Source organism: Solanum pennellii, chromosome 11, assembly GCF_001406875.1.
Source record: "Solanum pennellii chromosome 11, SPENNV200".
NCBI classification, from domain to species: domain Eukaryota; kingdom Viridiplantae; phylum Streptophyta; class Magnoliopsida; order Solanales; family Solanaceae; genus Solanum; species Solanum pennellii.
The window spans coordinates 13,319,296-13,331,600 of record NC_028647.1 but is presented as its reverse complement, the minus strand read 5'-3'; the positions used below and the strand labels follow the sequence as shown (position 1 = coordinate 13,331,600).

General features: G+C 33.3%; 1 protein-coding gene across 1 annotated transcript; it reads right to left on the bottom strand.

The window, feature by feature from the left end:
* Positions 1-7,538: 7,538 nt before the first annotated feature.
* Positions 7,539-10,010, bottom strand: LOC107004325 (probable myosin-binding protein 6). Its single transcript, XM_015202546.2, has 3 exons — positions 9,924-10,010; positions 7,991-9,340; positions 7,539-7,888 (listed from the first exon to the last, which is right to left on the bottom strand). Exons 2-3 carry the CDS (start codon positions 9,311-9,313, stop codon positions 7,865-7,867), a joined length of 1,347 nt encoding a protein of 448 aa, XP_015058032.1. The 5' UTR covers positions 9,314-9,340; positions 9,924-10,010; the 3' UTR covers positions 7,539-7,864.
* Positions 10,011-12,305: the final 2,295 nt, after the last annotated feature.

Here is a 12,305-nt window from a genome sequence, read left to right as displayed (position 1 = left end):
ACCCACCCCCATACCAGCCCCCTCACCCCCACCCAAAAAAAAATAATTTAAGTTTATTTTTAAAAAATATTTTCAACTTCAAAATTTATTTTTTTCATTCCTACCATCATCCCCCACCTCCACCCACACCAAAAAAAAATTAAGTTTGTTTTTAAAAATATTTTAAATTTTAAATATTTATTTTTTCACTCTACCCTGAATTTCCCTCCCCCAACAACCCCGATTTTCTTTTTAAAGATTATTTTTACTTTTATAATAAAATAAAACTAAATGAAGATTCATATCAAATATGAACGAATTGAATGATTACTCATTTTATATTTATCCATTTTTAACCCGCTCACTTTTGACCCAACCAAACCATTTGTGGATCTATGAGTGTGGAGTGATATGCTTGATAAGTGATGTATTTCTTTGCAAAATACAGTGTTAGAGCAGTGTTGTTCCTACAAAATTATGACAAATTTTTAGAGTACTAGCACAAAATCACGACAACGACAAAAAAGTTGGCGAGTATAATATTGTGATAAAATGAAACATTTGTCTTCTAAAAGAATTTTTGATTGATTAAAGTTTTGAACTTCACCATTTTTTTTGTATTAAACTTGTTTAATTGATCTGATTCATAGTGTATACGAGAGGCCAAATTTGGTGCAGTGCACTCATATATGAAACCCAACAAAATTTTTATTTCATCTTATTCCTTATTTATCTGTTCTTAATTACTTGTCTATTTTTTTCCTTTTTAATCGTTTCTAATTATTGTTTACCTTCATAAATCAAGAAAGGATAATTTCTTTTTCCTATCATACCTTGTTTTGAAAAAAAAGTATTTTTTTTAAAAATCAATTCATCCATTTTATAATTAATAGGAGTAAAATGATAAGCTCATTATGTCAATTATTGTCTTCTTAATAGGTGCGTCAATTCAAAAATTGACAAGTAATTAGGGTCGACGAGATTTTATTTTGAGATATGTGAGAGATAGTTGAAAAAATAGTATAATATTCCCAGAAATAATCTCCATTTAAAAAAAAAAAGTATTTCGGAAATCTGAGTAACGTCTTTGTGTTAAAAATTGTCATTACTCTTGGATTAAGTTTATTGACATTGAAACAGGTTGTTTTGTTATTACCATTACCATTAACCTCTTTTATTAGCCCATTAATTTCCTTTGATTACCACAAGTCACAACAATAAATTTCCTTTGATTACCAGAACTACAAAATTCTTTATAAATTTTCAATATTTGTAGGATTATGGATTAAATTATCCTTGTATGGTCTGGCTAAAATCGAATAAGTTGTCTTAATCTGAGGTTTTAATCATTTTTAGCTGTTAGTGCCACCACTTTAATTTACTATTTATTTTTATTGAAGAGATATATATCCCTCCTTATATGGGACCTGAAAATGCAGTATAGAAAAAAACATACAACATAACTTACATATGCGGTTTTTGTTGGCATCGAAATGTTCCAATATAGTTTTTATCCCCATTTAGTGATTCACAGAATCACACATATATATGCCGTTTTGATAATGGTACAACCAGGGGCAGAGTTGGGTGGAGTTTTGTGCCTTCGTGGGTTCGGACAAACTTCAATAGCTTTTTCGTAGATTTTGTATTTGTAGTAGAAAATTTAATAAATATATATGTATAATAACTCGTGAACTCCTAATTGCTAAACAAAAGAAATTCCTTTTCGTATTCAACCATGAGTGAGAAACTTGAGCAATCAAAGTTACGTCCTCTTCCATGGCGGACTATGAACAATTGACATGTAATGATTTCTACTCTACTAATTAAGCTAACTTGGGTGGTAGACTCTTTCCTTTTTTCTCCGAAGATTGGGTTGTTCCGGAGTGCTGATCCTGGCGATCTATGATTTTTTCAATTCATCATCAAACATGATGGCTTCTTCGGGGGCCTCTGGCTCAGGATCAGGTGAGGGCACTGGAGTAAGTCGCTTTCGATTGGCTCTTCAAAATTTGCAGATTTATTTGAAAGTAGTTCTCCTGTTAATTTCGAAGCCGGTCATAACCAACTGATGTTGGACTCTCCCGATCCTGGTGACTGATTGACATCTTAGTGATAAGGAAGGGCCGTGAAAATTCTTTTTGTGATACCACTGAGTCAAATGACGTTGAAAATAAAATATTTACTGATTCTACTGATTTTATCATTTAACATGAACGAGTAAGCCATTTTTTGATATTAATATGATGAACAAAATTATCGAAAATTTAAATGGGCATACTTTGAAAAATCAACAAGAAATTCAATAAAAGAAATTCTCTTGTGTTATTTGTTCTCAAGAAAAGTTATTTTTATTAAATCATCATCAATTAATATTGGAATTAATGTATACATGGTGACATATATGAGTCAATTTACCTTTCATGTTGTTGGGTATTTACCCTAAGATTTTTTTTAACCACAAATAGACTTTCCTTTTTCTAAAAGGAAAACATAAAGTCTCCATATTTGGCTAGTTCTTTTTTTTTTTTTAGAAAAAAAATTAGGACTTTATAAATAGAGACTCGTTCCTTCTAACTTAATCAACATTTACAATGTAGTTCTAGAGGCTTTGAGTTTTTTTTTGGGGGGGGGGGGGGGATTTGTGGGATACAAGAATGCGTTATGACTTGTATGAACCTCCTTACACTTCAAGAGAAATTGGTCGAGGTTATTTCTCTTTATATTTTGTACTCTCATATTTATATAGTGAATTGCTATCTCCCTCTTGTAGATGAAGGTTGATTGGCCGAACCACGTTAAATCTTTGTGTCTTATGGTATATTTCTCGTTTGTCTTCTTATACATAGTCTTTCAAGGTTTGTTTTGTTAGCTTCTGCATGAAACATGGTTATTTTGGGCTCTAACAGATGGTATTAGAGTCAGGTTCATTGGTTTGATAATCGATGATTGAACTAGGTTAAAACGGATTTTTATCTTGGCGGTGTAGTTCTAATCGCAACTTATTTGACTGTAATAAGGATTTTCATTGGAGAAATTTTTTTCAGAGAAGTTCTCTGTGTCGAAATATAGAATTAATAAAGGAGATTTTGGAGAAGAGATGTAAACTATTGAAGATTATGTGAAGAAGGTAGATCAAATTTATTCTGTCAGAAATTTAGGCCAAGGGGGAGATTTGTTTTTATTTGCCCTGAGTTTCTTATCATAAATAGGCTTTTATTTTCCTAAAAGGAAAACATAAAGTCTCCATATTTGGCTAGTCTTTTTCTTGTAGGAAAAAGTTTAGGACTCTATAAGTATAGACTTGTTCCTTCTAACTTAATCAATATTTAACTATGTAGTCCTAGGAACTTTGAGAGTTTTGATTAGGGGAGATAATTTGTGGGATACAAGTGATGTGTTATCACCTATGTGAACCTCCTTGTATTCCGAATGAATTGGTTGAAGTTATTTCTGTGTATATTTTGTACTGTCATATTTATATAGTGAATTATTCATCTCCTTTGTGGATATAGGTCAATCGAGCGAACCACGTTAAATCTTTGTGTCTTTTAGTATTGTCTTCTTACTGATGGTCTTTCGAGGTTTGCTTTGCTATCTTACACATGGCACCTAATCTTGATAGACACGTTTACAAGATGGTCACATGCATGCTTATTAACAACTCACAATATGACTTCTGTAAGATTGTTATTTTTATCTCATTCATATCCTCAAACAAATCAATGTATAAGCAAAAGATTAAAAATATAATTTATTCATAAAATATTACAAATTAATTACCAGATGCATTTAATTATTTTTCAAGAATTATCAAATCTTATATCCAGCTGCAAATTCTCCTGTTCGAATTGATGTTTCGATGAATAAATTATCAAGGCAAATTGTCTAGGTCACATTTAAAATATGATAGGTCTAACTGATTTCTAGGATAAAAGTTTTTTGAAAAAAAAAGAAACAAATAATCATAGGTTGGAGGCAGTTGTTCAAGAAAAGTTATGAGTCATAAGTCATAACAAATAATGAGACAAAAGTCGAATGATATTTGAAAGACAAAATAAATTCGAGTGACTATGGACACCAAGTACCCAAAATTGAGTGACCATCCAAGCTTATAAGTTAAAACTCACACTTGTTACTTTTCCTTAATGCTTATTTTGTAGAATAAAATATTTATGGACAAAAGAGGCAGATAGAAAAACAAACAAATTCATATCTATAACTAATTTGGTAGTATATTTACAAAAAGTAGCAACAGAAAGAGATAAATTGTGTATTCTTCTCAGCAAACTTAAGTAGAGACTTTAGCTGCCATATACAGGAAAAGACCTCTCAACTTGTTTGAGAAAATATTTAGAATTGTTCGCATTTGAAGATGAAGATGAAGATGAAGGTGAAGAACTCTTGAGAAAAATTAACTCGCTTTTGCTAGCTTCTCTTTCCTCCTCATTGATGGTATCTAGCATCTTAGAAGCGCGGTGTCTCATGACATTTACAAACTGAGGTGGTGCTACCTCTGTAACAAACCTAGCAATACGAGCATTTGCCATCGAACTATACAAGTAGTGTTAAGAGGATAGTTAAGGTGGATTGTATGCCTTAAGCAACACAAAGGAGATGAGATTTATAAGGGTGTTTGTTTAACTGGATTATCCATCTATGGTCTGGCTTAAATTGAGTAACTCGTCTTAATCGAAACTCTGTTAGTACTGTTCCTACTTTCTTTTAGTATTTAATTGCACAAACAAAGATGTTTTCTCCCATCGCGGTCATCTCATACATATCCTCCCGCAGAATGCAGTGTGTAGACAAAAACAACATAAATTAAATATCACGTTTATGTTGCCATTGAAATCTTCCAATTTAGAACTTTACCTGGAACCTGCTGATTGAATGCCACATTCCCCTTTTCTGCACTGCATATCGTACAGTCAGTCGAGTGGAGGGGCAAGAAGACTGCCTTGAAGGATCATTCCCAATTTGGTGCTACAAATTAAAAGACATGTAGCTCTTGTACACATCTTTGAACTTGAAGTCTCCTCTAAAGAAATGCACCAACCAACAACAACGACAAATCCACTATATTCCTACAAAGTAGGGTCTGGGGAGGGTAGAGTGTGCCTAGACCTTACTGAGGTAGAAGAGAAGTTGTTCCCATTAGAAGAAGAAACAATCTAGAGCAGTACAGTAAAGAGAGTAAATGGAAGTGAAAGTATCACACAACATACTGAACAGTAACCACAATCAAATAATAAAATAACCGCAATACAAGGCACATCAGATAGTAACAGAAAACGGACAGAGAAGTACGAGCAATACTACAATTACTAGCATGAGCGGATAGCAAGACAATTCACTACTACCTACTAACCTCCTATCCTTATATGTGTCCTCCACAACCTCTTACATAAGGTCATGTCCTCGTTAAGTTGAAACTTCGTCCTGTGCTGTCTACTCATCTCTTCCGGTACTTCTTTCGCCTACCTCCACCTCTCTTGAAATTATCCATAGCCAACCTCTCACACCTCAATACGGGGGCATCTTTTCATATCCTCTCCACATACCCAGAGAATCTCAGCCTCACTTCACACGTCTTGTGTACATCGAAGCCATTCTCACCTTGTCTTGGATATCCTCATTTGTAACCCTATCTCTCCTTGTATCCCACACATCCATCACAATGTTCTCATTTCCGCAGCTTTCATCTTTTGAACGTGAGAGATTTTGATTGGCCAGCACTCTGCCCCATACAGGGTTGGTCTAACCACCACTCAGTGAAAGTTGTCTTTAACTTTTGGTGGTTCTTTCTTGTAACACAAGACTCCAAATGCAAGCCTTCATTTCATTTACCCTGCACCAATGTGATGAGTGACATCCTCGCCAATCTTTCCATTTCCTTGGATATCAGAACCAAGATACTTGCAACTTCCTTTCTTATGAATGACTTGTGTATCAAACCTCACTTCTACGTTAGCCTCATGTGTTATATCGCTGAACTTGCACTCAAACAATGCACCCACCACATAAGGTAAATTGAAAAATATAAGTGTATAAAGCAATAGTGACTTTTCAAGTCTTCTTACAAAATTCTCATCCATAAGCTCCTTCTTCACTTCCTTCATGATAGTTCATAGAAATCATTTAGCCAAAAGAAGAGTCCACTTCTTAATTCTTTAAAAGATTAATAAATACGCAATTGTTGTATTCAAACTTACATGCATTTAGAGCATTCTTCCTATCTTAAAGTTAGAATATGTAAATATGTCGAGAATAAACCGTTCTTCTAGAGCCAACAATGAATCAAGAGCAATTGGAATGCCCAATAACATACTTGGCCAAGTTTCTCTAGTTTTTTTTTTTCAATTGGTCGATAAAACCAAGGGAGACAAAAGTAAATTTCAAAATTTTAAAAGAAAGCAATTTTAACACATGATTTTCATGGTACCTCAACCACAAAATGGAGGTGATCTGATAGCAAAGCATCAATTTTGACTCTCCATCTGAGTAGAAACAAAAGAGGCCCCTTCATGTTTTTTGATTGCCCCCTTCGCGCACTTCTTTTTGCTGGTTAGGACCAGGGTTTGCACGGTTTCTCTAAATTCTCCCTCAATTCCATAGAGTTTGTCCTTGTAACCATGCAACATACTCCCTCCGTTTCACAAAGAATGACCTGGTTTGACTTGACACAGAGTTTAAGAATATAAAGAAAACTTTTGAATCTTGTAGTTCTAAATTAAAGTTAGGTCAAATATACAAAATTGCTCTTTGATCTTGTGGCCTTAAACATGTCATGTGGAAAGTTGAAATTAAAATGTTACCAAAAAAAGAAAGAGACCATTCTTTTTGGAACAGACCAAAAAGGAAAGGAAATCATTCTTTTTTAAACGAAGGGAGTATCTATTATATATCCTAATGCTATATCATAAACATTGGAGAATAAATAATAATCCATTTACAAAATAACCAAAATCCAATACAGTCTACTTCACTCAAGCAATGCAGAAAAGGAGGAATCTAATCTAATCAGAATACTTGTGCACGCCCAAAGTTGGAGAACATAAATATGAGCTGATGCCAAGTTAAGGCATATTTATGTATTATGCCAACAAAATAATAACAAAAATTGCAGATGGAGAACAAACTGACGAACCTCACCAACTTATCAATCAGAAAAATCACCAAGATAGAGCGATAGGGGAATTCGTGGAAAAGACTAACCGGCTATTGACAGAGATTGTCGATGAACACTGATACATTATGTAATAGAGCCATAGCGGAAGAAACATGGAGAAACAATAACCGAGTAAGTAGATCGTAGACAAAGCCAAAACTTCATAAACAACGATGACCATTCTTAAAGAGACCTCGAGAAGCAAGGCCCCGGGTTTTGAGGGAGGATGGTAACAGCTTGACATGTAAAGGCTACAAATGTGAAACTTAAAAAGTTGTAAGACAGACTAGTAACGACAGTAAATTTCGGAACAACTTTTCGACTGACATATCAATCAGTATATCTCAATTACTAAAACAACAACCAGTACACCTTAATTCTACAGTAGTTGGGGTCGGCACAGCTATATTAGAATTTCAAATATACAAAAGAAGTACCTGATGTCAAAATGTTAAAACTGAAAACAGGATAACAAAATGTGAAAACAATCCTCTCTTGATGCAACCAAGTTGCAGAGGTGCATCTATACATTACTGTACTCTCTACGTTGTCAATTTACAAAGGAATCAATCTCTCAGAAACCACACAAATAAATCTAAAACTACTGTAACACTATTCAAACGTCACTAACATCAACAGATGACAGCATCTTGATTACATAAGAGCTGAGACTTTTCCTTATGACTGGTGGCACTCAAACTTTTAATAGATCGATTAGAGCGAAAAGTGTATCATTGCCTGTTGAAAATGGTAAACGTGTTATCAACATTTTCACATGTAATGCGGCTGAAAGCAAGTAACTATAGACAGAAGAAAGGACGGAACTTAAATGAAATGTACCTCAGATAGAGGAAGTAAGGATGATTCGTCACTTGGAGGGAGTTTGTCGGTTTTCAATCTTTGGATTTCAGAGTGCATCGAATTTAGTTGCTCCTTTATTTCATGTAACAACTTCAGTTCTTCTCGAGCCATTTCTTGTCTTGTCGCTTCTCTTCCAACTTCACCTATCTCAGATGTTCGATTGTGCAAATGAAGCTCATTAGTGCCAGAAATGCTGGTTGTAGGCCGAGATATTGCCAAATGGCAGGAAATAGAAGCAGCTTCACTTGCTCTCCGTAACTTCTTCTCTCGCTGTGCAGATATAAAGTACTTCTTTAGCAATTCAGCTTCATCTTTGACCGATGATTTTACAGCCTCTTGTTGGACAGACTCTGGTCTCTCGAGCCTTTCATCATTACGCAAAACCATCTTGCGATCGTGTTTAGGAGGCAATCCAATATCAACAGTATCCTTTTCTGCTCGAGGCACTTCGAAGACATCAAGAACATTTGGAGAACAACCGGAATCAGAAGGCGTGCCAGTTTCTGATTTGCTCACATGGAGCTTAGGCTGGTACATTTCATTTTCCGATTTGCTTATCTTAATGCTTCTTTGAGAAAGTGGTGAAGGAGACCTCGTTTCACTCCTAAAGTTCGCATAACTAACTCCTGTAATCTCTTTCACTCGATCATCCAATTTCCTGATTTGCTGCCAACACGAATTGATACTTTCAGTCCTAGAAATATCAGTCTTCTTCTCTGTATCCGACTGCTGCTCATTCATCTCTTGCCCTGTGTATTCCTCCACTGTTTTCGAATTTGAATCTCTTTCTAAACTTGAATCATCTATTTCCATAGCACCCTTCTTTGGAAATTTAAGTGGAAAATGAGGGGCGGAATTACGCCTTCCAAGGGCTTGGAGATTCATTTCTCCTGCTAAAGTCTCATTTCTTTGCAACAAATTATCAGGATATTTAAAGTCACCGACCCCGGGATCTGCACACCCCGTGCTCAACAGCTTATACCTATAAGCTTGCACCTGATACTCCAATGCAGCTATCTCCATCTCCTTTTGATTGAAAAGATCCTCAAAAATGTCTAATGATTCCTCGGCGTGACACATTTTCTCCTCAGCTAATCTCTTATACTGCTCGGCTTCCATTTTTACAGCAGCTTTTTCTCCTTGGAGACGCACAATCATAGATAGCGCTTCACTAGCAGCACTGGAAGAAGCTTCTCTTTCCTCATCCAACTCATTGTAAAGCTTCTGCAGAAGCTGTTGTTGAGCACATAGTGTTTCTTTCAGTGAAGCAACATCAAGTTGAGACATATAACTTTCAGCCATCTAAACAGAAAAGTAACTACACGATCTCTGTGATAACAGAAGAATCATTTAGCAGTTGGCTTATAAATGAAATGATTGAAAAACATCACAACAACAACATACCCAGTGAAATCCCACGTAGTGGGTTTGAAGAGGGTAGAGTATATGCAGACGTTATCACTATCTCGTGGAGGTAGAAAGGTTGTTTCCAAAAGACCCTCGACTCAAGTGTATCAATTTAAAAAGATTAACTCTTCTTATTTAGTTTACAAATAACAATTCAAACTTCATCTATCATCACATCATAATTGCATTTGTTGTCCATCAAATACAATAACAATAACTATGCCACAGTCTCAAACAAGTTATGGTCGGTTATAAGAATCGACCATGTTCCCATTATAAATTCATCCCATGCCAACATTTACAATATGAAATTGATAAGAATCAGATTTAAAATTAATTACCAAAAGTGTCAAATGTCAAAGTTTTAATTTGAGAAATATGCAATCTCAACATTACATGAAATATCAAATATTAATCTTTATATCAAGAAAAAGGCAATTTCAACATTAAGAGAAATACAACAAATGATCACTACATAAACAGAGATGGAAAATTTTGAGTTTACCTAATTTACAGCAGAGAAGAGTAAAATTTGATTTAAAGAATGGATTAAGATTATTTCTGGATATTTTCCCTTTTTTCATCTTGACAAGATTTTCTTCAGATTAAAAAAAAAATGTTGGTTTTTGTAAATTTGTTTGTTTAGAAAAGGAAAGGTAGTCCGTTTATGGCACCCAATTTCTAGGTGACTCATATCTTGTTTTTATATTCCATTTAATTACAAAATTAAATAAATTATTAAAAAGAAATTATTATTATTACTTTAAAATAAAAGTTAAGTTAACGAGATCGAGTTATAAATACGCATGGATATACATTTAAATACATATTTTCACGTATAGCATGAAACTTACAAGTAGAGCTTTTTGAACATGCAGTTGGCAAGTAGTTCAAATACATACAAACACGTCGAGCAGACAACTTCAGACCATCTCTATTTAACACTCAATTTTCTATATTTGTAAACTAAAATAGAGAATGGACACTCCAATCTACCTCCAAATCACTCTGTATTATTCAAACCTCCAAATCACTCTGTATTATTCAAATTTAGAGAATTGAATTGTAGTTTTTTAAATTTGGAGAACTACTATTTACAATCTCTATTTCACTATTTTAATATTTTATTATTATATCTATTACTTTCTAATTAACATATTATTTTATATATAATTTCATTAATTAAATATCTAATATTCATAATCTTTTTTAAGTGTTGTACAATATTTTTAAAATATGTATTATTCAATATATACCACTTTAATTTGAAACTAATAGTATTATTTAATTTTTTCTAATTTTCATTATAAAGAATATACAAAATTAAAATGGTAAAATGAAAATTTTAATTTAAATCCAGATAACAATACAAGACATCACACAATAAATTTATACGAGATAAAATATAATACACAACATAATAGTTAATTCGAGATTAAAAAAGGAATTATGTCGAAAAGATGTTGAACGTGTATTTGGAGTTTGCAATTATATTGCAGGACCGTCGTGTTGTTGGAGAAAGAAAGTGCTACATGATATAATGACTACATGTATTATACTGCACAACGTGATAATTGCGGATGAACGTGATTTTAATGCACCAATTCAAGATGTCATAGAGGCTCCAACTCCAACGATAAAAATGGTGATAAATGTAAATCTCCGGCTTGAACAATTTTTAGCTAGACACAAAAAAGTAAGGACAAAAATATTGATTTTGAACTCCGTAATGCATTAATAAAGCAATCATGGGAGCCTGGTAATGATATCAAAAATTGAGTGTTTATGTAATGCTTATGTGATTGTATTTCACTTTTATTTGAATTTATCCATTAATTCATATATTGTACAATATTTTCTTGTAATTTATGATATTTCAAAAATTAGAATAAAATATAATTTATTATAAAAAAATTTAAAAATAAAATGTATCACATGAGAATTATGTATAGTAATTATTGAAAAAAAGAATCAAATGATTTATATTATGAAATAAGAAAGTAAGAATGAAATATAAATAATATTGTATAATATTAAGGAGAGAAAAAGATTCTTTTTAGAAAGTAAAATAATGTAACAATCTGTTTCCGTCGTTATAGAAATGCCAAAGGGCAAAAATTGGGACCGAAAAAACTTTTAGTAGCATTTGGATTTTCTCAACCTTGTTCAGATTCGGAAAAAATCGGAGTCACTAAAGTGTAGAGAAATCTGGTACCAATCGAGTGAACCATTTATGATTTTGATTACTTGAGTAGTTATATAACTCGTTAACGAACCCCTAGGACTTTACGAAATAAAATTTGAGTGAATAGATCTCCGGGGATCAAACTTAGGGTAAAGGGTATTTCACTACAAAAAGGGTCATTTTGTGAAGTTTTTTTTATCGATTCATGGGATTTTTTGACTCACACAAAATTAATTGAGGCGGTTTTAGAAATTGTCACAATTACCTATGCCACAAACATATTTGTGACAGTAATAGAACCTCCATTACGTCCAATTTGTGGTGGTTTTCAAAATTAATTTGTGGTAATTCGTAACCCCTTAAATATGATTATAGAACTTTAATAACTAGACTCTACAAGGGTAAATATAACCCACAAAATATAGTCTCAATATCTTATTTAATTCTTTTGAAACATTTTTTACCATTTTTTTATTATTTATTTTTACCCTCCCTAAGATAACCCCTTAAATATGATTGTAGAACTTTAATAACTACACTCTACAAGGGTAAATATAACCCACAAAATATAGTCTCAATATCGTAACCCCTTTTGCTCCCTTGGTGACTCGAACTCGCAACCTTTAGGTTGGAAGTGAGGGGTGCTTACCATCCAACCAACTCCTCTCGTCATCAAGAAATTTGAGTTCTGTCATTTATAAC

What these genes read in the sequence shown, in the direction of transcription:
- LOC107004325 (XM_015202546.2), bottom strand. Translation starts at nt 9,313, where the DNA reads ATGGCTGAAAGTTATATGTCTCAACTTGATGTTGCTTCACTGAAAGAA. An exon ending in CCTTACTTCCTCTATCTGAG is followed by an intron (nt 7,889 to 7,990) that starts GTACATTTCATT and finishes CATTTTCAACAG; the next exon opens with GCAATGATACACTTTTCGCT.